The sequence below is a fragment of the Podarcis erhardii genome (assembly GCF_964252035.2).
Source record: "Podarcis erhardii genome assembly, chromosome: 8".
In the NCBI taxonomy this organism is placed as follows: domain Eukaryota; kingdom Metazoa; phylum Chordata; class Lepidosauria; order Squamata; family Lacertidae; genus Podarcis; species Podarcis erhardii.
The window spans coordinates 40,469,476-40,497,039 of record NC_138499.1 but is presented as its reverse complement, the minus strand read 5'-3'; the positions used below and the strand labels follow the sequence as shown (position 1 = coordinate 40,497,039).

The window sequence follows — 27,564 nt, the reverse complement described above, 5'->3', positions numbered from 1 at the left end:
TTTTATATGTATAAAGCTAGCTACTAAAAAATCCTCTGCTTTTCCTCAGCAATGAAGTGCTTTCCTGAGTAAAGTGGCCTTCTATCACTTTCAAAATATATCCAGAAATGGTCTGCATACATATGAAGATCTATTGATGCCTTACTTCTAGATTACTCAACACTTGGGACAAAGTTCCTTCAGCATGTGCTTCTCACATAATGCCTCTGGGAGCAGCTCCCATGTTTTATATGATCATGGCAGTCTTAAGAAAAGAGTTGCTACTACCTCACAAGGTGTTGGAGCCAGATACATGGAGATAATAGTTCATGTCTTCAGTTCCTTATGTCATCCCAGCCCACTCCTGAGTCTACAGGTACCCAGTTGCAGCCTCAGAAACCATCACCCAGAAGATGCTAGTTGTATGAGCCAACACTCAATAACTCAAAGGCCAACTACATAAAATATTAAAAGGCAATCCTAATAATGTCTTACACAGAAGTAAATTTCATTCATGTCATTGGAGCTTCGTATCGGATAAATGTGTGTGTTTATAATATTGCAATTTAAATGTGTGACTGTATTTGTGTACCTTACTCCCTTTATTTAAAAAATAATAATCACAAAAAATATCAGTGGAACGTGTTAAACCAGATCAGGATCCAGATCAGAATGATTAACCCTTTCCCATACCGTTTCCCACTGAAAATCAGCTCAATTGAAGCACCATTTGTATTCATATAATTTTCCCTTCCATGGCAAATAACAGCTGAAGGGAGAAATGATATGGGAGAAAAAGTTGGTTCTTATGTTGTACCATGACCATGATCAGGACTGGAGCCATCACTTTTTATAGATATTAAAAATGATATTCAAATATGATTACATATTTAGTGTGTCATCTAGTTTGGCCATCAGTCCAATGCCCCCATTGAAAAGGTTTGGGTTTGAGCTAACATGTGGTGATGCAAACATTTTATCTGTAGTGGTTAATGTGATGGCTCATTCAGCTCAGCAAAAAAGAGATGAAGAGAAAAAATTAAAAAGAAGAGACTAAGTCTCAAACTGGTACCGCTGAAAGGATGATTTATTAGTATTTGTAAATTGATTGGAGTATTCAGATAGAAACTGTTCAGGAGCACTGCAAATCACTAATATGTGAAATATAAACATTACAATGAATTCAAAATGCTGAAGCAAATCAATAAATGACCTCATGCTTGCAAGTCACCACTTGATACTACAGCCTGTGAGTGATCAATACCTTTTTTGACTTTGAAAGAAAGTCGTAGAGCTGGGCAGTAGCTACCAAGCACAACTCATTAGATTGAAAAGAGGGTAGTTCAAAAGCTAAGTCCTAAATGTTTATTATGTGTCCAGGGCAAGATCATGTGGTGCTGGAAATGGAGAAAAGTTCTGCTGCCAGGGATCAGGTTGTAAATCGGCATAAAATTTACTGGGTTATTATGAATAACAATGGTCACTTGTATATGTATGTCTTGGTTACAAACAAGATGTCAATTCACTTGCAATTTATACAATGTAGATCAAAAGGAAATTGTTGCCTAGAGGGAAGACTGAAGCCAAATCAACAAAATTGCATGTGGAATCTTTAAATCTATTTAAAATAGGATGAATATTACTGTTTGGATAGGAGACTAAAGCCAAATCAACAAAAGTGTATATGAATGCTTTTAATCCATTTAAAGTAGGAGAAATATTATACTTCAAACACACACCCCACTCTCTTAGTAGAAATCATATATTGTTATCTACAATGCAAAGGAAGTTGTTGAACAATGCAGACTATTGCTTCAAAAAAGGTCCATGACATACTTTTTAGCACTTGCCAAGAAACAATCTTAAGTATTCTTCTCTCCCCGCCCCTCCGTCATGAATTCTTTAGTCATGTTTCATTCCCCCCCCCCCTTCAGCAGGTATAAAATGTAAAAATTGGATTGAAGGATCTTTTCAGTGATGTGTAGCTTTTTGGATTTTGATAACTTCTTTTTCAAACACAGTATTTTCCATTTCAACACTATTGCTGGTGCTTCCCCAAAACGAAAAATGAATGGTGCAAATTTGACTGCTTCAGCTGTGTTACTATCCTCCCAAACTAAAATAAATAAGTCCAAACACTAAATCTAAATCTGAAAACAGATTCAATTTGAGACTACATACCGTGTAATCCATTCTAGGACACCATGATTACTGATGGCCAAATGCTATGTATATTTTTGAAGGAGTATTTTTCAAAGGGGGTCTAATATTTGAAAATGCATAACGGCGGAATAAATGTTAGACCAGAGACAAGCTTGGATGGTTTTGTAATGAGGATGATTTATTTTGATTCTCACTTCTGATTTCAGAGTTGTCACTGCTGTTGTGTTCCTCATCCATGCAACTTTGCACAACTGGCAGTGCTGAATATAAACCAAAGCCATATGTTTATGTCCTTTTGCCAAACGATTACAGCAAATAGTTCTATTATTCCCTTAGGTAACTAATGTGTGCCAAGGATTTCTATTAGTCTGCTTTACCAAGGCATCAGAGGGTAAAGTCGCAGCTTTATGAAATGAGGGGGCAGGTGCCAGCTTTATATTTTCAGAACAAATATGTAAAAAAAAATTATACCACATAAAAGATTGGACAGCACAAGCCAAAACAGAATCTTAATTTTTAAATAAATAAATAAATAAATATCTGAAGGATTCCTTTTACAATGAAATGTGTTTTTTGAATAGCCTATGACAGAAAACCATTTAAAATATAAATAACAAACTATGTTTATGTGCAGTCAAGCACATGATGTGCACTGCAAACATTAAACATGTTAAACACATGCAAAACGTGTGTGACATTGCAAACATGCAACATTTGGTGCATGTTTTGTGCTGTATTATTATTTTTAAATTCTTATAATGAAAATGGTACATATTAAAATATATTTTCAATTCTGATGAGTACATGCGGCTCTGAAAATATTGTTGCTGCTTGCTCATTTGAGAATGAGACAGCATCAGAAGCGTCGGCCTGTTGTATTGAGAAGATGCTACATGGACCTATCAAATTTTGTTAAGAGTTTAAATGAAGCCAAAGTTTGGAAGTCATAATGAGATTTCCAAATGGAACAGCAGCTCAATAAATGAAATCACATACTTTCCACTCAAAACTAAACACTAAATGCATTCTCCCACCTTTGCTTGCTTCGGAGCAAAATTATGTGCAAATTCCAAATGACCAAATCCGTCTCTCGGACCAAAATGTCTTGTTTGACTTAACAGATAATCCAAAAATTCATTCTCTGTAAGAAAGAATGCAAAATGAATGAGCAAAATCACAGACCAAGCAGGAGGAACGTGTGCTAAATTTCTACTCCTCTCCTGTCCTGTTATCAGCGTACATGTGAAGAGTCTGCCCTGTGCTTTTCAGTGGGTAAACTTCCATTACTTTGAAGAGAATTGTAAGTGCACCTATACAAAATTCAATCCTGCTCTTAAAATAGTTTTATATTTTGAGGATCTGATGCTAACATTTGAGCACACATGGTAGATGTGAGCATTATAAATTTAAGTTATGGAGAATTAAATTGTTCTGTTTAAAACTAAGAAGGAAACTTGCTACTTAACTGACACCTACATTATATATTTGGAAATAAGATGCATAGATTTTACAAAAGAGTACTTAATTTTGCATCAGAGAGCCAGAGGAGAGGAGAGGCTAGAAGAGGAACAGCTGCTGCTGGACTCAACTCCCATCAGTCCCAGCTACCGGGACCAAGGATGATGGGAGCTGTAGCAAAGCAACGTCTGGAGGGCAATGGGTTGTCCACTCCTGTGCTAGAGGGTTAGACTTGAAAGACATTCTGTGATGACTCATTTAATAAATACTGGTCTTTCTTTCTTTTTGCAGTATATTGCAATGGTTGGATGAAACAACCTTGGATAAGGGATACTTATAAAGTAGCCCAAAGTTACTGTCCTGTGCTCCATCTCCATAGAATTAAAACTTAAACAGTTCTTTAGCAGTTCTATCGCTGTGCAGAGTAGAACCTGTTTGAGAAAGGAAGGGGGCACCAATGAGTCTTTATAGGCAACGACAGCTGCAAAGCAGGGCTTAATCATTTGTGCAATGGCTCAGTGTTAGAGCTTAAACAAGGAGGAAGTGCATGATGTAGGAATAAATAGAAATATCCTGAGCAGGCGCAGAGTGCATTTCCTTCATCACTGAATTAATGACAAGGAGTCTGCACATATCAGAACTAATAGGTAAGAATGTCCAAATCATAGGTCAATGTAGACTTGAGACCCAACGTGACTTTTTCTAGAAATTAAATGCTCATGCTACAAAGGGCACACTGATATAATGATGATGATGATTAAATGTACCACCATCAATATATGCAGCATTTTACAGAGTAGCAACATTGTGTTAGGCAAACTCAAGGAGTTAACAGTCTAAAATTCCACACAAAGTCAGCTATAGAGGAAAGGAAGGAAGATGATGCTTACGCTAAAAAAGAGAATAATATGCTGAAGGAGCACATCTAAGGAGCGAAATAAGGATTTCTTGGTTAGAGATCTAGGACCAGCAAGTATGCCTCACCCCAAGGAATGAGGTCAGGTTTTAGTCAAGTTAGCATAAGTCACTATTTATGTCACTACATTTTAAGTTGATTCATGGCATTGTTTTGGTTATCATATTAAATCAATGTCTGGCTTAACTATTTGCAACATTCAGTCCCCCATCTTTTACATAAGTTTTATATAATGATTCATTACTGGAAGACTGCCAGCTAGATGGCTTTAAAAGGGGGTTAGATAAATTAATGGTGGATAAGGTTATCAATGACTATTAGTCATGGTTCTCTCCAGTATCATGGGTAATATGCCTCTGAGTACCAGATGCTGGGATTCACAAGTGCTCTTGTGCTCATGTCCTCCTTGTGGGCTTCCCTTAGGCACCTGGCTGTCCACTGTGAGAACAGAATGCTGGACTGTGTAGATTTTGAGTATGATGCAGCAGGGCTTGTCTTATGTTCTTATCAATGCAGTACACCAGATAAAGTGAAGCTCACTTGGTACATTAAAGTTGTCATGTAAATTAAAGAAGCCAGAAGTGTTAATGTTAATCCCTCAAGATATACAAGCTACATTAACACTTAAGGAATCAAATTGAATAACTTGCATTTGCGTATCTACCTGCAGCACCAATGCTAACCTGAGAGTTTTTGATATTGAATAGTTTGCTTACTGTTCTCTAAATAAGAAGACAGCAGCAGAAGATGAGTGCTCAGAAATTACTCTGAATCTAGTTCTTTGAGAAAGTTTACATTAGTGTCAATTTGTTCTTTTAATATTGAAAGCTGAAAAAATGTTATTTAGTAATGCTAAACTTTGGGTACACTCCCTTGTCCTGGAAATACTACTACTATTATTATTATTAGCTCAACTGGACATGATAGGACCATTTCAACTGTGCAAGAAAAGTTATTGATGGACTGTGACCAATTTGTCTTGTTTTCAGAAATGGAAATGTCTTTGTCCTGGCTGCTTCAGATCAATTCTGCCCTGTCCCCCACAGAATACAATAACACCTCTTTTCAATTTCCTAGATTGAATATAGTCTATTATCTGTCCCTTTGACATGGTAGCTTAGAACATTTTCAGAAGTGTTCTGGAAATAATACTCTAGAACTTAACAATTAGGGTGGTTTCCAACAAATTGTACTCAGTGTACACCTACTGAAATCAGTGGACTTGGGTAAGTCCATTGCAGCCAGTGCAGTTCACAGTAAAGATCTTCACTTTAACATTTATGCACAAATTTATCATGGTATGAGTTTACTTTTTTTGTAGTTTGACAAGTTTGATACAATCATATTTATAAATTATATTTCAGCCACTAAAATAAAAAATTCTACTTTTCTGAGATATTACACATAGACACACACACACACACACACACACACACACACACACAAAGACACAATTTTGGCATGGTTCTCACTGCTCCTAGGCTTCTAATTTCTAACATGTCAAACAAAGAAAAGTTTAGCAAGTACACACAGCACTGAGTGAACATTACAGCTAAGAGGAGGGAAATGATCCAACTAACTAAAAGGATGTTAATCTTATAATAGACATGCTACTCAAAAAAATAGGTTGTGTGCCCTGATAAGATTTTAATTTACTAATCTTGTTCTGTACAAGAGCCACTTTGCACCTGCCTCTGTCCTTTTGTTTGCAACACATTATCCTAAAACAAAGGATCCCTGAATGAAGCCCTTTCTATATCTTTAAATTTAGCAGCATTTTCTCCCTCTCTAATGCTCCATCAGGTTATATATTTATTAGCAATACATTTTCCACTTATTTTCTCAAAGATTGCCAATAAAGCACTAAATCACATAAGGGAGTAGCTGTAAACCCTTGGAGTTCCCCAATGTCAAACTCATTAGCATCCGAATAACCACACAGCAGCACATCATCTGCACAATTGTAAATTTTACTACTTTTAAATAGCATTTCTCAAAAGGCTCATTTTCAACTTTCTTCAGTGGTTGGCTCTCAGGGGGCAAGGCGCTTCCTGACGCTCACAGCTTCAACTCAACAACCGGGCCGTTTACTGTCAGAAGCGTCAGTCCTCTGCCCTAACCCCATCTGCTGTCTCTTGCTTCCTAAGGGACCGAGAGTTAAGACAGCACAGCTGAGATCCACTTAGGAAAGTGCACAGAGGGCAGGGGCGGGTGGAACTTTGCAGACTGACTACAAAGTGCAATAGATTTCTGACTGAGGCAGCGATGCTGCAAAAACGGCTCTGGAAAATATCACGAAGCTGTAGGGATTTCCTAACCCCTTGACATTAGACAACATGATGAGCTGGGTTTCATCTTGATTGAAGGCCTCAGTCATTTCAAAGAGACTCCAGTATTTTGCTCTTGATGATGGACCAGTGCAGTCCGCAAGTCTTACGGATAAAAGAAAAACCACCTCTTTGATGGAAGATTAGCTTTTGAAATGATATTTGATGTATTTGTTAGCTATTTTCACATCCTTCACATATTAAGGCTATGCGTGTGTGAGCCTCAAAAGATGACAATTGTTTTGAAATGAAGGAAGACGTGTTGTACCAAGTCAGATGCCTTGTCCACCTTAGTTTAATATTGTCTGAATAATGTCAAGCAGTGGTTCTCTGGGATTACAGGCAGATGTTTTCCCCAGCCCTCCCTGAAGTTTCCAGGCACTAATAGGGTGCTCTGCTATTGCACTGTGGACCTTCCCCCCAAACACATTAAGGCCTTCATACTGCACTGGGCTTTTCTCCATTAACCAATGAGTCAATGTCACAGCACCTTCAATCAGCCTTCAAACAGATTGGCCCTCCAGTCTTTTCATCATTAAATAGACCTAGGAAGATTATTGTGAGTTTTATATTCATGGTCACAGAAGCAGCAGATGGAGACAAGCCAGCATTCCTGCTGTTGTGCTTGCACCACATCACCCCTTCCTTCCCAATAGGCAACAGTGACCTGCCTACCAGGAAGCTAGCACAGCAGTTCTGTCCCACCCATCTTGCAGCTTATGCATGGTCATGCTTATGGTACAGTGAAACAAGCAAACTGGCCAGTCTCCTATTGAGCATGTGAACATCTGAGCTGGAATAAATGAATATGTTTTTGGATGCTCCCTTGCCATATTTCATGATTGTGAAGATAGTTTTACAAATATTGCCGTATTGCTTGATACAGTTGCACGCTTGAGGCTCTCACCAGGACATGTTCGAATGAACATATGCAGTGCTTTTTTCTGGGGGTAAAGCGTGACACTTACTGTAACAATTTTGTGGTGACCACTGGCACCTTTGTTTTAAAAAAGGGAGGGAAGCACTGCTGGCAGCAGGAGTGCCACAGCAAAACAGTCTCTTGCAAGTAGAACAGTGTTTCTTCCCCATCCACTTTCATCCTTAGGTTAGGGGATTAGGCCTATGGACCTGTTATAGGCCTGAGAGTATAGGCCAGGGGTTGGTAACCCATGAACAATGGCCGTTTCAAAAGCTCTCTGCAAGGTATCACTTTAAACCTCAGGAAAACCAATATACATCTGTCCCACTTCCTGCAGCCTGTTGTGTGTAAAGGAAGGTGTGGGGAGGCAAAAGAGGTTCACAGAAAAGAGAGAAAAGTGGGTAACCCCCACACTTTTATCCACTACTGGCTTCAACCCTACCCACAGCCAGGGTGCATTATCCTGGAGGGAAGGTGGTCCTCAAAAGACAAAAGGCTCTTCATACCTGGTATAGGCCTCAGAGTCCAAAGTTTCTATGAGACAAATGCCTGTGGCAGTTAGATTGTTTTGCATGCTGAGAGGGCTCACTCCTTTAACTGCTCTGAAATCAGGCACTCCCAAACCAACCAGCTTAAATTTGCCTTATCCCAAGTGAATAAATAGGTATGGGAGAGGTATCCCAAGCCAAGCTCTTTTTCAGCGACCATAGCTTCCCATTTGGATAATATATTCCAGAGAGCTGTGGCAACTGACTACACTTTTGCATTATATTTTTCTCTGTCCTGCTACCTTGTTGCAAGTCTCTAATTTAAGCTGCTCAAACCCAACAGGCCAACTTTGCACCCTCCTCAAGTGTATTTGCCAGGTTAAAATGTGTCTGATCATTCTTGCTTGCCGTGATACACAGGATATTTGATGATGTCTGCAATCAAGCCTATTGTGCAAAGGTAGCACTAACATTTGTTTCTCTGTCTACTTTTGCTTCTGGACCATTGTAGGAGGTTGTGCAGAAGGAAGGGAATTCATCCTTCATCCTTACACCCTGATGTAAAGCCAGGATTGCAGTGAACACATCTATCTTAAGGGCGGGGGGGGGGGGGGAGGTGTGATACTTGAGAAGCTGGCCCTAAGCACATCACCTCTCCAAAAGTTTTGTGTCTACCATAAATTCAGCTTTCAGTTTGGGAATGTGAGCAAGTGCCATGAGTGTGCTGATTGCTTTCAAACATAACAAGGGAAGGGTCCCTGTCTAAAATAATACCAAAGATTCTTCACAATTCAATCCTTTCCCTATCCTCAACACCAGCAGAAGACACATCATTATTATTTATTTAATTTATATACTGCCCTATACCAGAGGTCTCAGGGTGGTTCACAGAATAGGGCCAATTCACATGATCCCCCATATGAGCTGATGATGCAAACTAGCAGAATCCAGAGCTGGGCTCTGCTGGTGTGTACTGCAAATTTTTTCTTTTTAAATAACATTTTATTGATTTTTCCAAAAATAAAAAAACAACAACAATGCAAAAAAACAACACAAATTGACTTCCTTCTAATCCCTTCATTGATTCTTTATCAAGATACTGCACGTATTTAAATCCCCTATTATCCATTCATAATAAAATTACAAGTAATCTTAAAACCCTGCTAATATATTAACCTGTGTACATTGCTTCTGTATATATGCAATAAACATCTTCCATTCTTCCTTAAATTCATTATCATCTCTTCCTCTTAATTTCACCATCAATTTTGCCATTTCAGCGTATTCCATTAGTTTTGCCAATCTTCTTTAGACGGGACACCTTCTTCTTTTCAATATTGTGCTAATAAAGTCAGTGGGGCCGATGTGTACTGCAAATTTTCAATGTGTGTCAACATAGCTGCCAGCATGATTTGCCCTATGACTACATGTTAACCAAATGCACAGTAAGTTGCATTCAAAAAGTCCACACATTTAGGTGTTTAGATGGCAATACTGTTGAGGGAAGTTGAAAGATGTTAATATTAGTTAACCTTTACCACTTACATGTTATGGGGTGGGGCATGGCATATAGCATGTATGCTTTAAATTCTGCATTTTGTTGGGGTTTTGGTGGGGAGGGGTTGCCTATATATCTATAAAAATCCTTAAAAGAAAATAAAAAGCGACACATTTCATTATGGGTTCAGCAATGATCTAAATAAAGGTGTGAGATAGGGGAGCAGTGCAACTCTGACATGCGCTGAAAGTTTTCTATGTGCCCATCAAAGAAGCCATGCATTAGGAGGGTCTTGTGGATCAGCTGTGGCTTGAGTTGTTATCTGCACACATGCTGGTTGCTTTTAGATTCAAATATCCATTTCTTCTGCTATTGCTACCTGCAAAGTTGTAGCTTAAAATTAGCAATCTGCTACCCGAGTAATACTTTGGCCACCTCATGAGAAGAGAAGACTCCCTGGAAAAGACCCTGATGTTGGGAAAGATTGAGGGCACAAGGAGATGGGGACGACAGAGGACGAGATAGTTGGATAGTGTTATCAAAGCTACCAGCATGAGTTTGACCAGTGGAAGACAGGAGTGCCTGGCGTGCTCTGGTCCATGGGGTCACAAAGAGTTGGACACAACTGAATGACTAAACAACAACAACAACCCGAGTAATGGCTCTGAAAAGGAAGTTTGACCCTTTTTTCACCATCACAATAGACATGGCAATTCAAAAATTTCATGCACTTTAATGTTGTATCCTGCCCTGTGGCCTTAGGATGAAGGGCAAATAAAGGAATAATTCTGTTTGGGGAAAATAAAACCATTTTATATGAGGTATTTCTCTTCCACTTTCTGGAACACCCATGTATAATGTGAAACCATTAACCAACACTGAACCATTTTTTGAGTTATGTGAGCTTATTCCCACAATGCATGTTCCTTCCTATATGTGACAGTTCCTTCCATGCCATCTAAAAAACTGAGTTTGTGCCCCATAGGCTGCTGTTGTGATTGGTTCCAATCAGACACTGGTTCAGAAATCCGAACCATTATTTGTGCTAACTTTACATTTTATTCCAACTTTTTGACTTTGCATAAGATAAAACGTAAAAAAAGTACAAAAGTGTAAATACTCAGAAAAATGTAGCTTAACTGGAAATGTGTATATGGTAAGAAAGAGACAACGGACATATTATACTTATTCTCCTGAATTTGTTAGTAGTACAGATAGATAAATATATAGATATAGATATTTTAAAAAATAAGCATATGATTTCACTTGCTATGGGCAAGCATTTTAAAGTCCCAAATCTAACATACAAATATTTATGAACTTCCAAAAAGTGTCAGTGGTGCATAGAATGAACTGAATCTATTCCATCTTGCCCAACATTTTGGGGTGGATTTTGCAGCATTTGAGTTGGATTCTACAACCCATTTCTCCCATGTGCAGAGGTCTCAGAAAAGTGGAAGGATGCCTGGTGTGGCTTGGAGAGGTCACTTGACTACGCTAGGCTTCCTTGCATCTTACTAAAGCCTATGTCAAGTGGGCGGTAGCCTATCATTGTTATGTAGGGGTCCTCATAAAATAGGAGATTTAGGTCTAGCACAAACCATGGGAGACCTTGTGTGCCAGGCCAGCCATCAAAGGGAGACAATAACGCCAGGCACATATTGAAGGGACAACAGTGGCAGCTTCCCATGACCACTCCCCTCTGTTTCAGGATCAGACCTATGAATACCATGCCACCCTTTCTCCATCACCCTAAAACTAGCCAGTTGGCCTCAGATGCAGTGGAGGATGCCAGCCTTTTGCTAGTCTCAAAGTAAACTTCACATGTAGAGTCAGTTTCCTGTACGTGAAATAGGAGGAGGGGCAGTACTATCTTCTTCTTTCATCATCTAGTGCAGGAGTCAGCAAACTTTTTCAGCAGGGGGCCAGTCCACGGTCTCTCAGACCTTGGGGGGGGGGGGCTGGACTATATTTTGAAGAAATAATAATGAAATAATTCCTATGCCCCACAAATAACCCAGAGATGCATTTTAAATAAAAGGACACATTCTACTCATGTAAAAACACGCTGATTCCTGGACAGTCTGCGGGCCGAATTTAGAAGGCGATTGGGCCAGATCGGGGCCCCGGGCCTTAGTTTGCCTACCCATGTTCTAGTGTAATGTCTTGAGTCAGCCCAGGTTCCCATCATGATCTGGGGACAAGATTTCTGCCTGTGGATCCCAAAGGCAGTGAACTCTTTAACCATTACTTTTAAATGGTGGCTGTCACACTGAATTCAGAGTACAATTGCTCCCTGTGTTTCCTGACACCTGGCTTAACTTTGTTTTAGTTACCGCTGCAACACAATGAGAACAGATTCCCTTTGCCTCAGTGAGAAAACCTTTTCACCTCTGTGCTTGTCCTCACAACACCTGTAAAAAGCAAGCTCCTTTGCGTTCTTTTTATTTTATTTTAAATACACTGCAGCAGTTTCTACTACCTTGTGCAAGATCATATTTTGCCTTGCAGAAAGGTTTAACTTTCACCTGATTCAAGCAACAAACTATCTCACAAAGATGCCTGAGGCCTCACATTAATTAACATAACTGCATTTAGATGCTATTCATGGCTGATAGTTCCAACACCTTGTGTCAAAAAAAAGAAAAAAGAAAAAAAAGGAGGGGGTGCCTGCTGTAAACATTATAAACATATTCAAATAAGCTTAACACAATCTGCCATGCTTATTTCTGCCTAGATCATGGACCAGCGAAATGGTTAATGCAAATGGATTTATAATTTGCTTTGGGGGGCCAGTTTCTTCTCCTTATTTATTAGCCCAGCTGATGGGGCAGATTTGATGAGGCACTTCTGGAATAATTGAGTCATCACACAAAGAAGGCTGCTAGCATTCAGAGTGGTTTTATCAGCAGCAAGCAGGCCTGATTACTGACAATTACACTCTGATCCGGTGATGGAGGAGAAAGAGCCAACGAGTGGGAAATGTCCGTGTTTCTATCCAGGAATAATTTCTACATTCATTTTACATGCTAAGTGTTTCCTATCTCTGCATAATAAACTGTAAACAGGAATAGATGGCACAATGTCCCTTAATATTTCCTGGTAATGAAGACACAAATGTACAGTGAGTGCTGATAAATATAGATGAAACATAAGCTCTTCTCCGAGTCTGTATTGTTACCTTTAAAATAAATGCATTTTGGTGGTAAAAGCATAATCATAGGTAATGCAAAAAAATGACAGAAGATTGAAGCTGTCCTTGTAACTACACAGAAACTTTATAAAAGTCCTGTTAATCACTGCAGCTTTCAAGCTGAAGGTGAAATACACGGAAGTACATCATTTTGGTCCTCGGCAGTCAACTATGCAAAAACTCTTTTGGTTATAAACAGTAAAAGGAAGCTACATTGACCTCCATTAGCACTTTGTGGAGAGTGTAACTCAGTGCTAAACCACACACACAGATTATCCTGAAGCTGGAATGCATCTTCACTAAAATAAATTCCATTTCCCTCCTATTGGGCCTTTAAAGAGGTAGTATACATTAATGAACAATAAAGGTGGACCTTGGAGAGCTTTAGTTCACTGTTGGTTGGTCCATTAGGACAAATGGGGCACTGCCCCACTTTGCTCAGTCTGCCCTTGGGCAGCCAGTGTTTGCCTACCTCCTTACTTATAACCAATCAAAGTGATGGCATTGATTGTCAGCTTCCTCCTCCTCCTCCTTGGTGTCCATGTTGCCCTTGTAGAACTCAACAGGGAGGAGGATGGGGACAAAACAAGGATTAGCTGGCTCCACCTCTCATTGACTCTGGCTCCACCTACCTTCAGTCTCTCTGCTTTATGCCCTACCAGTCCCAATAGGCACCAGCCACCACTGGTTTTGGGTATTTTCCCTCTTTAGGATGCTGGGGTTTTTTAACAGATACTTCAGAACTTTATAATCAATTATGATAAAAGTAGGAAATTTTACAACTCCAAAGAGTCTCCCGCCCTTGCTTGGAATGGGTGATCATGAACAGCTGAAACACAATTCGGTATTTTTGGAGAACCAGGTTTGTATGTCAGCTATAGAAATGCTAAACTATCAATACTTCTGTTTTCATTCCAGAGTCTATTAGTATGAAAACCCAAATAATAACCTTCTGATGCTTGTTCACCTCTTTTTCTAATTTCAAGCTGTGTTGTCAAAGAAAGAAAAGTTAGGTGGAATCTACACACATTTTAAAAACACTGTGAAAATGCTTTTAAAAAAAATGTTTTGTAAAATACATTGAATTTTACATAGCTCACTGTCATCATCTAGTGTCACATTTGTATACTGCACTTTACAACACATTTAAAATGTTTTATTTGCAGCTGTATAGCTGAGTCCTTATTCTCTGTTCTCCTAGGGTAACTATGGCAACTGTGTGTTGCTGAAGTAATCGCTTAACTTCAAGACCTGGGTTAGAATAATATGCAATATTTTGAATACAAATGTACGCAAACAGCCCTGTGATTTCAGAACAATTTCTTTCATAACACACATTTTTTATCCAAGTGTTCTTCAGAGTAAAAATGTGCTAACACTTACCAAATAGTTTTGTCAAAATTAAAAACCCAAATTTGCAAAGAAGAGAAAAATGCATACTTATTTCAAAAAGGCACTGGGCTTAGATTGCAGTCCAAGAGCAAGGCCCATTGAATGCAGTGGGAATTACTTCTGAATCGACATAGTGAGGGTTACAACATTAGGCTACATTCACACCATACAGTTAAAGCACTAAGATACCACTTTTAAAAGTCATAGAATTGTAGAGTTGGAAGGGACCATAAGGGTCATGGCTTCCCCAAAGAATTCTGGGAGCTGAAAGTTGGTAGGAGATCCCCAATCCCAAGCTACAATTTCTAGCGAAGTTTAACCAATCAATCCTTTTTCACAGGGAACTCTGGCAATTATAGTTCTGTGAGGGGAATAGTGGCCTTCTAACAATCATCATCAGCCATAGCAAACTACAACTACCCAGAATTCTTTGTGGGATCATGGCACTTTAATTGTATGGTGTTAATGTGAACAGTATCATGAAATAACTCAGAAGCTTTAGAAGATGCTTGGGAATGACCAGTATGATAGCTATGTGGCACAACCCACCACGTTTTCCTGGGGCAAGCATGATTTAAATGAAGAAAAGCTGTGAATATCTATGCTTGGTGAGCTGCAATAATAAACAGTGATGAAGTAGCACTCAAAAAACAGAATGAGGAAACGGAATCAACAGAAACACTCCAGAGTCAATGTCATGTTCACCATTCCCCACCAGGAACTAATTGGCCTAAAAGGAATTCTACGTTTACTATATCTACAAAAGTGTGCCTTTATATACTTTTGTCATCCAAGCACCCATCACTTTGATGGCCTGTGTCAGGGCAAGTGAAATGAGAAGGCCCTTGTCATATCCAGCTACAATGAACTGAGTGTGTGAGGAATGGTGCTGATCGGCCTTGGCTCTCTGCACTGTAGGAAGAAGATGATGTGAAGGAAGCCCTTGCACAGCAGTTCGTTACCACAGAGTGAAAAGGGCAACCAACCAGGCTCTACTTCTAACTTATTCAATAGTGGCAACACTGCAACAGAAACCCTAAATAAGGATGGGAGGAAGATTTTCCCTTTAATACAGGAACCTGCTCAGCTACAGCCACGAGAAAGTGGTAGGGACTTGCCCTACCACAGGCTTACTCATAGCAGTAACTAGGGTGGAATCTACACACATATAAAAAATGCTGTGAAAATGCTTTTTTAAAAAATGTTTTGAAAAATACGTTGAACTTTGCATAGCTCACTGTCACCACCTAGTGTCACATTTTATATTGCACTTTACAACACATTTAAAACGTTTTATTTGCAGCTGTGTTGATGAGTCCTAGGACTCTGCTGCAATGCCCCTATGAGCTATAACACTTCCACAGCAAAGAGAGGGGATATCTCTGGGAACTTTATTTGTAGGAATATACCATTTTCCTCTCCTGTGATCATGCTCGTGCATATGGTGTGTGTATATTCCTGCTCTTTAGGATGGAAGAGAACGCTGCTTTGGAAGCAAAGCATGTGCTATTTTATAGAAATCCCAAGGTATTGTGGTTCTATATCACTTATCAGTGTGCAAAAGTTTTAAAGACATTTTCTCATGGATTCATAAACATCTGAGGTAGGCCAGGATAAGAACATTGAAATGCCTGAGGTTATTGAACTGCATATACACGAAGGGATTTGAAGCTTGGTTTATCAGTGTAAAAAATAATGGAAAGGGAGGGGGAACCCCCTTTTCTACCCATTGCATCACTGGGATACTTAAGAATTCTTAGCCTTTTGTCTTCTAATTATTTTAGTTATTTTACTGCTGTCTCCTAACTTTTGATCTTACAAGACAAATGTTTCAAAATAATAATAGTAAAATAATTGTAAAGCGCCTTGTGCACTGGAGATACCTTAAAATCCCCCTCATCTTCAGCATCAACAACAAGAAAAAGCTATTCCTTTCAGGCTTCAGCTACAGTCCCGTTCTTCTTTGTGAACAAAGGTTTCTTACTTCAATAGACATGACAGACATACCCCAAAGGAGTGGGGTGGGGAGGGGATTGAGTCACACAAAAGAAAGGAGTGTGCCATCTTTGAGCATGCAAATCACATATGTTCATTAAATTCAACAGTGCCATGTGAAATGCAGTCTGCCACCTCTAAAAGATTTGTAACTGCCCTAACAGTTAGAGGCAGGCCTTCCCAGCATTTACTGCATTGTGCTTATGGACAATCTTTGATGACCATGCATAAGATATGCATGTGTTTGACATTATAATTGGAAGATATAAGACACTTAGTCTAGGAGAGTTTCCTCAAGCTCTGAGGGCCCAGTTCAAGCAACATGACTGGGCTCCTGAATAATTTGACATGTCACAGGTTCACGGTGAGATTACAGCCTTGCACAATCAGACTTAACTCTGATTTTATATGTTTTCTGGGAAGATATGAATCCTGCTCTCACTACTTGCCCAAGACCTGCCATTCAAGGCATAAAAAACAACAAAACAAAACAATGAGTAACCATATGCAACTTGTCACTATACCAGTTACCATGTTAAACTGGTTAAATTGTGTTGATTCCATCTTGCATCTCAGGCCCCATAATGGTGTTCAAAAATGTGTTTTGAAAACTGCATCTTTCTTATTGACCCAAAAACCCTGCAGCCAACAATTTCTAAAGCTGCACCATTGACTGTAGAGTGAGGGTTACAGATTATGTATCTGCAAATATCACTGGCTAGAAACACAGTTACATAGTTGAAAACAATCACACACCCCCAATTAACACACACAAGAAAACAGGTACTAGTTATCCCAAATACTGTTAAAGCATGTGATGAAGTAAGAATAAGGCAAATAAGGTTTTATATATACTATGTCAAATTTAGTTCTGCTGCAACCTGTTTTCGCTTACTCTTCTTTTAACGATGCAACATCTGTATAAACAGTCCCCAATATTGGGCTGTTTATAAAGATAAGATGCTGACAAGTAAAAAAATGATTTCCATCAGATGCTAAAAAGAATCTACATGATCAACATAAAAGTACACCAATTCCTTCTTTTGAAAGAACAATTCCCTGACTTAATATGTGTTTGTCTATCTATCGTTTCAAGCGTTCTTCACATTGTCCACAGATTTTAAGTGTGTCCTCAAAACATTCAGTGATCATAATTAGAAAACTCCGCTGGGAGCCAAACAGGTGTGTGGTGTTTTCTCAAACAGCCTTTTTTTTTTTTTAGATTAATGACCTTTTTAAAAACAGCAGCCTGACGACACCGCAAGTACCATTCCAGGCCCTTTTTCGGGGGGCCACACCTGAAAGTGAAAGTGAATTATCAATGACATTTTTTAAAAGAATCAGTGGTTTAACACTAATTTCTAATCAGATCCTACAGAAAGGAACAGCTCGCATGGCAGCTGTACTTTTCCCAGGGTTAATTACCTTTCACTGCTCTCTACTAATGAGTCAGCTGTTCCTGTCATCACACAACTACACTGTGTTCATCTGTAGCTCTAGCTGTGGACAAACACAGGAGCTCAAGCCTTGTTTGTATATTGGGGATGTTTGTTGTGCAATGATTTTACAAAGGAAAAAGTACCACAACCCTTTTTTTATTTTTTATAGAGAACCCATACAATGTGCATGCGCAGTGACAAAGGAGTGGGGCAAAAAAAAAAAAAAAAAAAATTAACAGTCAAATGACTCTGCCCCTGCATTTTTATTTTTTACTTTTACTACTGCCTTAGATGTTGCAAAATCCAATACCTTTACAGCTTTTGAGAATCTCCTGCCTGTATTTTTTTTTTTAAGTACTGCAGCATCCACTGGCACATGAAGAGGTGATTATATCTGCATGGTAGAAGGTAATGTAAAATGCCATGTAAAATGCCATGTAAAAATAGTTTGAAAAGGCTTTATGGCAGACGTGTCTTTATGCGGGCATCAGGAGTCTGGGGTTACTGAATGCACGAGGCAGCCTTTGCCAACCTGCTGTCTGGGGCTGATGGGAGCTGCAGTCCAAAATATCTGGAGGGTGCCAGGTTGGCAAAGGTTGGCATGGAAAGCTTAGCACTATTGGGGTGGGTCCTACCTCTGCCACCCAGGCCTTCACTGGCCCTTCTGTACAAAGAAAGAACTTGGGTATGTTTGTTGACAAGAGTTGATGGATATATGGAGGTCAAGGGTGGGGTCTGTTGCTACATCCTGTGCCCTCTTCACATGCTCAGTAACCCCTGGTGGCCCTCATATGTAGGATGGGCATATCCCAGTTCGCCAAATCCAGGTAGCTTAATCTTCGTGTTATGCAAAATGTTTGCTAATTATGCAAATTTTTAAAAAGACAACTCCTCTGCACATGTCTCACAATAGTAGAAGGCATCTGCATGTAACTGTGCTTGATTTGTGCTTGAAAAAGGGCGAAGGGGGCATATAGGACTGGGTGACCTAAGATGCAATAAGCAGCTGGTCCATATGGGGAATTTTAGGCCCACCTCTAACCTCCTACATTAACAGTAATCTGTATTACACTGTTGTTGTATGTCTCTCTCTTGCACAAAGACACACGCATCCACCCCACTACCCAATACACAACACTACAATAAGGGGATAATTGACTATGTTGTCATCAGCACTATTAAAAAGTTTTAAATACTAAAAAAGAGAAAACATTTATTTCCCACAAAAATAACACCTGACTTAGAAAGAGCACAAAGGCAGAGGAGGCAATCTGTCCCCTTATCCCAGGTACATGAAATCCTTGATTTCTCCATAGTTTTCTCTGGGCATCTATCACTTTGGCCCAGAGAAAATAAACAGCTTCAAAAGGAATCAGGAAATTCCATCTCTGAACAATGTTTTGTTTTTTGCTACTATCATTGATTCTCTTACATACTAAACCTGTCTGTGGTTTTGTTTGTTTGTTTGTTTGTTTGCTTGCTTGCTTGTTTTATTAAATTTTTATACTGCTCTTCTTCCAAGGATAACAGTGTGGTTTACAGTATAAAAACACAACATTCATAACACAGTAACAAACAAATATCTCAGTTCTATAAAGGCTAGACTTTCTTTTAAAAAACGGTTCCTAATTAGACAAATGGTTTGGTTGGACGGTGTCAGGATTAAGACCTGTGCTACTCTGGAATCTAGGATGCTTTCAGAGGATGTGGCCCTGGCAGATCCCTGCACTACCATCAACTCCCAGGCATTCCAACTGCCCATTCATTGCTAACAGCCATCCACCTTCAGTCCACTCCCTCTGAAGGGAAGGTTTTGGAGAATCTGGTTTATGACATCAGTGGCTGACCACACCCCAAATATACATTATACTTTTATGTGCAATATCAATTATAAGAAACTTTGTGGGGGGGATCATGCCTGAAAAGCAGAATATTAATAGCATAACATATAGATAACATAGACCATTGGCAGCTTTCAATTCCACCCCCATCATGAACCAGCTTAAATGTGTGGACCATCTTCAAGGACAACCCTACATGTATTACTCTACAGTAGCCAAATCTGGATGCCATTACAGTATGAGTGCCAGTAGCATGGTCATTGTGTTGTAGCTGTGGGTGCAGTTGGTGAATGAGATGAAGCCTATAAAAAGCACTTCAGGCAACAAGCACTACCTAGTTCCAGAAAACTCAGCAAAAAGACTTGTGGCATCTTAATAACAAATTTGTTTTGAGATAAACTTTTGTACATCTGATAAAGTAGACTCTGGTCCATTAAATCTTATGCTGCAGCACATTTGTTTGTCTTTAAGATGCCACAATATTTCCTGTTGTAAAAGCATTACCTGGGCATCCTGGAGCAGAGCTGCATCCAAAAGTACTCAAAAACTGTTCACCTGTCCTGACACCTAAAAGCGAGTGTGACCCCACCCAGAATAGGCAATTCCCCTGAAGGGAATATGTTTGATTCTTCCTCTCATAATCCCTCTTTTGTTTGGATACAGCATCACTTTGTTCACCTTTATGCAATACATCACCATTTGCAGACATTGATTCAGGGGAGCTACTGCCACACCTGGTTCAGATGAAAAGAAGAAATGGAGCTGGGTGTCACACGTGTTCTAATGACACTGCTTTGTAAATTACTCAGCAATGTCTCTCACTGATTTTATGTGCATATCAAAAAGCAGGGGTGGCAATACTGGGCAGAGAGGAGCTTAACAAGATTAACTCCTAGGGGTAGTGCTTTTTCTGGGGGGACGCAGGCATACGCATACCCCTAAACATTTTGTGAATCTAACAAGAGAAGAAACTAATTAAAAAAATAATAAAAATAATAGCTTATTCTCTAGCACGGTGAATCATCAGTTCTGTTGCTACCCCTGATGGCAGCCTCATTTCCTGTCACAGTGTTTCCTGAGTCTCATATGGAATGATAGTACCCCTAAACATATTTTTTTAAGAAAAAAAGCACTGCCTAGGGGAGAGAACAAATGTCTCTCATCACCACCTTCTAGAATCTGTAACACAGGTAGGAGCAGGTAGGTATGCTTCTTCCCCTGCTCTTGAACTTTGGACATTGCAGGAAATGCTCAGAACAGACTACAGCTCTTGAATAATGCACAGGCTCCACACGTTCTCACATGAGGAGACAATGAAATAAAATGAGGAGGAGGACAACAAAAAGGGGAATTAAAAAGAGGGAATGAATTAAAATGGGTTTTAAGGGAGGGAAATACTAAGAGAGGGGAGGGAAAGGGAGGGAGGGGGCAGGGCTTTAGTCTCAAATTACACCTGATACCTCAAACAGGTGGGGCACCTGTCACTTTGGCAAAAGGTATGCATAGTATACTACTAGTGTTCTCTACAAGGATACACACTCTCAAACTTCTGAAAGTGATGGAACTACAAAGAGGGCCCCCTCTGCTGATCGTAACACTGGAATGGGTCTGCAGAGGATTTGGGGGCTAAATCATTTGGGCTTTAAACACGAATGTCAGCAGCTTTAATTGGGCTCAGAAATGAATGTGAAATCTGGTGCTTTCCAGACATTTTGGACTAAATGCCCATCAGCCCCAGCCACCATAGTGAGCAAAGAAATTTCTAACTCCAAAGCTGGTCAGAAACCTGACTGAAAAGGATACAGCTAAGCAGATTTACCCAAGATACAGTGGTACCTCAGGTTACATACGCTTCAGGTTATGGACTCCACTAACAAGGAAATAGTGCTTCAGGTTAAGAACTTTGCTTCAGGATGAGAACAGAAATCGTGCTCCAGCGGCGTGGTGGCAGCAGAAGGCCCCATTAGCCAAAGTGGTGCTTCAGGTTAAGAACAGTTTCAGGTTAAGAACGGACCTCCGGAACGAATTAAGTACTTAACACGAGGTACCACTGTACTGTGCACCTAGTTACCCACTGCCTGTTAACCATCTTGTCCCAAAATGGAAAATCAGGACTGGTCTATAACTACCTAGGTCACTAGATGGTCACAAATCGATCAGACCTCCTTCAGGAAAACAGGAACAGATCCCTCAGTGAATGAGAAATCTGTTAACCTCTAACAACTTGCTATTATTAGAAAGTTCAAGAGTTGAGCAGCCATATTATGGCACAGACTTTCCTAAGTTCATCCTCAGGGTTAATAATCTGAAAACTCACCCAAGCAACTGTGACTAATGGATGCTAAGCTGATTGCTGGTACAGACCCTGACATAAATGGAGCACCCAAATAAAACGGTTGTGACAAGACTTTATCTGGAAAATATGGAGCAAACTCTCCAGAGTGGACTACAGATAGTTCTATGTGTTCACCCTCACAACTGGAAAAAGCTGTGCTAGGTAGCTGTTTAAGTGTACTTGTGAAAATGTTGCATATAAGCATTTTGCTGGTTCACTGTCACCTTAACAGAAGCAAAATTGCTCACTGATTAAATGGCTAGGACCCTGCATACCTCAGAATGTATCAAGGCCATCTCCCTGATTCTGTCCTCCATATATTGAGTGAGAACAGTGGGAGAAAGGAGAGGGGCATTATTTGTGGTTGTTTCCTAGTGGAAATCTGCACTTCTGGAGGTTTGTTGTATCCAAACCAGGTTTTTCCTTAAAGTGATGTATGACTGTTTTACAGATAAGGTTGAATGAATATACAGTAGAAAGTTATGTCATGTGGAATATGTTGCATAAGAGGGCTTTGCAGATGAAAAGTCATGTAAAATTAGCATGGGAGGGGGTCAGGATTGCACCAGTTGGCACCATCCCCAACCTCCATGCACTTATATGGAACCATAGAATAACAGAATTGTAGAGTGGAAAGGCAATGTCAACTAAAGCATCAATGACAGATACCCATGCAACTCTCAATGAAGGAGAGTTCACAACCTCTTGAGGGAGTCTGTTTCACTGTTGAATAGCTCTTACTGTCAGAAAGTTCTTTCTAATGTTTAGTTGGAATCTCCTTTCTTGTTACCCTCTGGAGCAGGTGAAAACTAGTTTGCTCCATCTGTAAGCTTGCTTCCATGTGACAGCCTCTGAGATATTTGAAGATGGCTATCATATTTCCTCTTAATTTATTCTTATCCAGGCTAAACCTGCCCAACACCCTCATCTGTTCCTATTAAGGCTTGGTTTCCAGACCCTTGATCAAATTGGTTGCTGTCCTTTGTACACATTCCAGCCTATCTACATCCTGGATATCTAGTATAGAGTTTAGTGCACACTGCTGTATGCATGTTGGCCAGATGAATGCATAAAGGTGAGTCTCATCCTGACCTGCATTACATGTCATATACAAATGCAGTGGTACCTCAGGTTACAGATGCTTCAGGTTACAGATGCCCCTAACCCAGAAATAGTACCTCGGGTTAAGAACTTTGCTTCAGGATAAGAACAGAAATTGCACGGTGGCGGGAGGCCCCATTAGCTAATGTGGTACCTCAGGTTAAGAACAGCTTCAGGTTAAGAACGGACCTCCAGAACAAATTAAGTTCTTTACCCGAGGTACCACTGTAACGTTAATGTGAAAAATGGTGTTTATTCATTTATTTGCAATATATATATATATACTATCAGTATTAACAAAAAGAATCATAGCAGTGAACAGCATAAAATAAAAATAAAATAGCATGCATAAAACAATTACAAAATACATCACAAATCAGTAAATCAAATTAACACATCACCTTAGCTGGATCAACATAGCTAGATCACTCCTCAGGGGGAAGTGTTGGTGAACTAAATGCTGACTAAATGGCAATACAGTAGGTGCCTGCCTCCCCAGTGTTCATTAAAAGCACATTCTAAAGGGCAGTTGCTGCCACACGGTAGGCCCTGGTCTTAGTTGACATAAGAGGAACCTAAGTACAAAGTAGACATAAGATGAGCAGCAGTACAAAGAGTGCCTCTCACAAAGATAAAAGTTTCCAGGCAGAGGTATACAAAGTAAGTCTTTGCTTCCTTTGTTCCATCCCAACTACAGAGTCCCACTGCTTCTCATTCTCTGCCTGCATACATTGTTCCTTTCTTCCCACAATATGGGTTCCCACATGTATTGGTTAGAGTGTCAGATTATGACCGAGGTGGCCCAGGTTTAAATGCCCATGTTCACTGCCTAACCCTGTATCTTAGGAAAGGACTGAACTCTAGTAGTGGAGCACATACTTTGCATAATGTAAGTCAAAGTTTCAATGCATGGCAACTCCAAACATGACTGGGAAAAGCCCTTGTCTGAGACCCTAGAAAGCCACTGCTAGTCAATGTAGGCAACATGGAGCTAGATGGACCAGTGATCTGAGCACAGCTTCCTATGTTTTATGATCAAGTGATGATCTTTCTGCCCAACCTATCTCGCAGAGTTGTTGCAGGGAAACCAGTAGAGATGGCTGAAACTTTCACTCTGCCCTATGCTCATTAGAGAAAGAGCAGAATCAACAAATGCTGAACAAACAAACAAACAAACAAACAAACAAAAACAAATATGGAATCCACCATTAATGTTTGCTTCACTTGTCATCTCAATAGCCTTCCACTGGTTGCACTGGTTGTTTACACCCCACTCCCTAAAATCTAAGTTCACCAACTCAAAGTTGTGTTATATATGCTGAAATTTCCAGTACAAAAACCCAATTCTGTTACAGCCATGGGACTGGACCCAGATTTCCATGAGTGGTTCTGCTCTCAGAATGGAATGTTCTCAGGATTGCACTTCTCTTTTACTCTGCAGAAAAGTCTGCTACAAAGGATTGGGGACCCTCTGAATCACTATGGGAGATGGTGTGTGGTGCTGCATTGGATAGGAAAAACAGAGGAAATACCTCTCCACTTCCATTCACAGAAGGCCTCTGACAGATCCTCCAAACCATTATTTATTATTGTGTTTCTTGCAAGGCTATCGGGGTGATTCTCTATTTAAAATACTTTTTAAAAAATTTACAATAAAAGAAAAAGCAGCAGAGTTGTCTCAGGCAGCTGGTGGTCTCCTTAGAAACTAATGGTGTGAGCTGACCATTTGTTACTACTACTAGTAGTATAACATTAGGAGGTATATCCCTGGGTGCTCAAAAGGTGGGAGGGAAGTATACAGCTGAACAGTTGGTGGCTTCTTAATATACATTCAATAGCATAATGCCTGTGATTGAGTACAACATGTGGGTTAATTGGGGCTTAAAGCCCACAATTCATCTGCTGACACACAGGAAGGTAGTGATGCTCTATCACATTTAGTATTGCCAGATTCCCCCCCCCCCTTCCTTTGGCAGGTCAGCTGTGCCTTTAAAAGAGGCCTGCAGAACTTGCGATGCACCAAGGCAAATGCAACCCACCAGCAATGAAGAGTGGCCTACAAAGGACTTGGTAAACTTCCAAAATCTGGAGGATTATGAACCAACATTGTGCACTTTTCTTTTGACAGTGTTTGTACGTATCTAGTTATGAAAATTGCTATAACAGTGTTTATTATGATACCCTACCACAGTCTTCAAGTTCAATACCTTTAACAGCTTGACTCAATTATGTACTTTTTTCTCCATTTCATTCAATTTATTTATTTTTAAATGAAAATTAAATGAATATCTATGACAATACACTTTAAGTAAATTTTTGGTTGTTTTAAACATTAAACTGCATTTTTATACGCTTGCAGTTCCTCATGATATAACACAGGACAGCCCAACTTTTCATACTAAGCAGGCCACAAGAGTACTTTGACATGGAACCTGTGGGCCAATACACTGCCTTGTCATGCGTACACGGGGGAAGGGGGAAATGGGACCAAAATTTGACAACCCCACAGCCCTCATGCTGCCTTCCCAAAGCTAGCTAAGCAAGGCACTGAACTTTGGGAAGGAGGTGTGAGGCTCTGGCAGGGTCCTAGAGCCTGCCCACCTCCTTCCCTAAGCTGGGCTTTGGGAAGGAGGAGGGAGGACTCTAGAACCCTGTCAGAACCTTATGCCTTCTTTCCAAAGCCCAGTGCCTCACTTACCTGGTTTTGGGAAGGCAGTGTGAGGGCTGCAGGGGTTTCAAATGTTGCTGAGAGCTGCAAAAAAATGGTATTGAAGGCTGCATGCTGCCTTCGGGCCACACATTAGACCACACTGAACTATGTTAGTTTAGTCAGCTTGTAATTGACTAGTTTTACATATATTTTTATTGTCCCCCACCCTGAGATTTTAGGATTAATGATATTACAATAGTCACATTCTTTTCTTATGGTATGATAACCATTTCAGTACTTTCTGCCCATATCTATGATGAGGAGTTATCACATGTGACTTCTAAGAAAGCCATATATAGATGGTAAAAACGTAAAGGTATCCCTAACCATTAGGTCCAGTCATGACCGACTCTGCGGTTGCGGTGCTCATTCCGCTTTATTGGCCGCGGGAGCTGGCATACAGTTTCGGAGTCATTTGGCCAGCATGACTAAGCCACTTCTGGCGAACCAGAGCAGCACACGGAAACACTGTTTACCTTCCCACCGGAGTGGTACCTATTTATCTACTTGCACTTTGACGTGCTTTCGAACTGCTAGGTTGGCAGGAGCAGGGACCGAGCAACAGGAGCTCACCCCGTCGCAGGGATTTGAACCGCCGACCTTCTGATCGGCAAGTCCTAGGCTCTGTGGTTTAACCCACAGCGCCACCCGCGTCCCTATATAGATGGTAATTAAACAAAATTCTGTCTTTCAAATATTTTAGAATCATAGGAAACTACTGTAGATACCAGGACAGAATATTTATATATCTAATTCAGTTCTGTCAACTCCAGGGGGTCATCAAACTTTTTTGGGCATACAAACACATTTGCCACCTGCCCTTGCAGGAAATCCTGTTCTTTAATCCTGAATAGGAACTGGAATCTGGAGAAACCACAAAATATGCTGTAATTAAACACACCACAACCTATTCCATTAGCTACAACAGACTGCTTCTTTTAAGCCCACTTTCAGTAGGGGAAGGAACCTTGCAGGTGCCATCAAAAGGGCACACATGTGCTTTGGCAACCCCTGATCTAATCTGGCTGGCCGCATCTTTCTAGGGTCTGGGACAGAGGTCTTTCACACAACCAGCTCCCTTGACTCTTTCAACTAGAGATGTCAGGGACTGAATTGGGGGCCTTCTTCATGCAAAATATATGCTCCAGCATGAAGTGAAAGTCCCTCTCACTTTCAGTCTCCACTTAGAACATCTGCCAGTCAAAATGTATGAGTATTTGTGATAATGCTAATGTCAGGGAACTGCCATCAGAGCTAGAGGCGGAGGGAAGGCTCCAGAGGGATGCTGGAGAGGGTCCCAGTAGGGAGAGAGGCAGCCCATCTGCTGGGGAAGGAAATCAGCGTAACACAAGTGGAGAAGGGGGGCAGATAGGGGATTCGGAGAGGAGGCTCCAAGACTCTTTGCCAGAAACCAGCGGGGAGAGCACAGCTGCCCACTCCCTCCCTGCGCAGAAGACTTCCGCGCAGGGAGAGTAGGAGGAGACTTGGCGTTAAAGAACTTCTTTGCTGGAAGAGATTCAAAAAACGCCCACTGACGGATTCTGCCAGCGACTGAGACAGCCACGCAGTGAAGGGCTGTCCAGACAGAAAGGGTTCAACCAGGCAACCAAGCCAAGAGTGGTGGCAACTTACGCACAAGCAACCCCTAGAACCATTACAGCTAATTTCTGTGATATCCAATAAAAAGTGCAAGAAACTATGGGTTGTGTCCAACTAAGTTAGAGTAGACCCCTTGACATGAATGGACTGAAGTTAGTAATGTCCATTATTTTCAATTGGTCTGCTCCAAGTAGGAATAACATTGGAAGCA

At 40.4% G+C, this 27,564-nt stretch overlaps 1 protein-coding gene across 9 annotated transcripts in view; it reads right to left on the bottom strand.

Annotated features, from left to right (window-relative positions):
* Positions 1-27,564, bottom strand: part of ST18 (ST18 C2H2C-type zinc finger transcription factor) — a 192,254-nt gene that overhangs the window by 84,988 nt on the left and 79,702 nt on the right. For 4 of the 9 annotated variants that reach the window (XM_081874040.1, XM_081874042.1, XM_081874046.1 and 1 more), the window contains one exon: positions 3,177-3,283. The exons of the other annotated variants lie outside the window; for them this stretch is intronic. In XM_081874040.1, the coding sequence (XP_081730166.1) occupies positions 3,177-3,283 (107 nt within the window). The remainder of the gene's footprint in view (positions 1-3,176; positions 3,284-27,564) is intronic. 9 annotated transcript variants of the gene reach the window in all.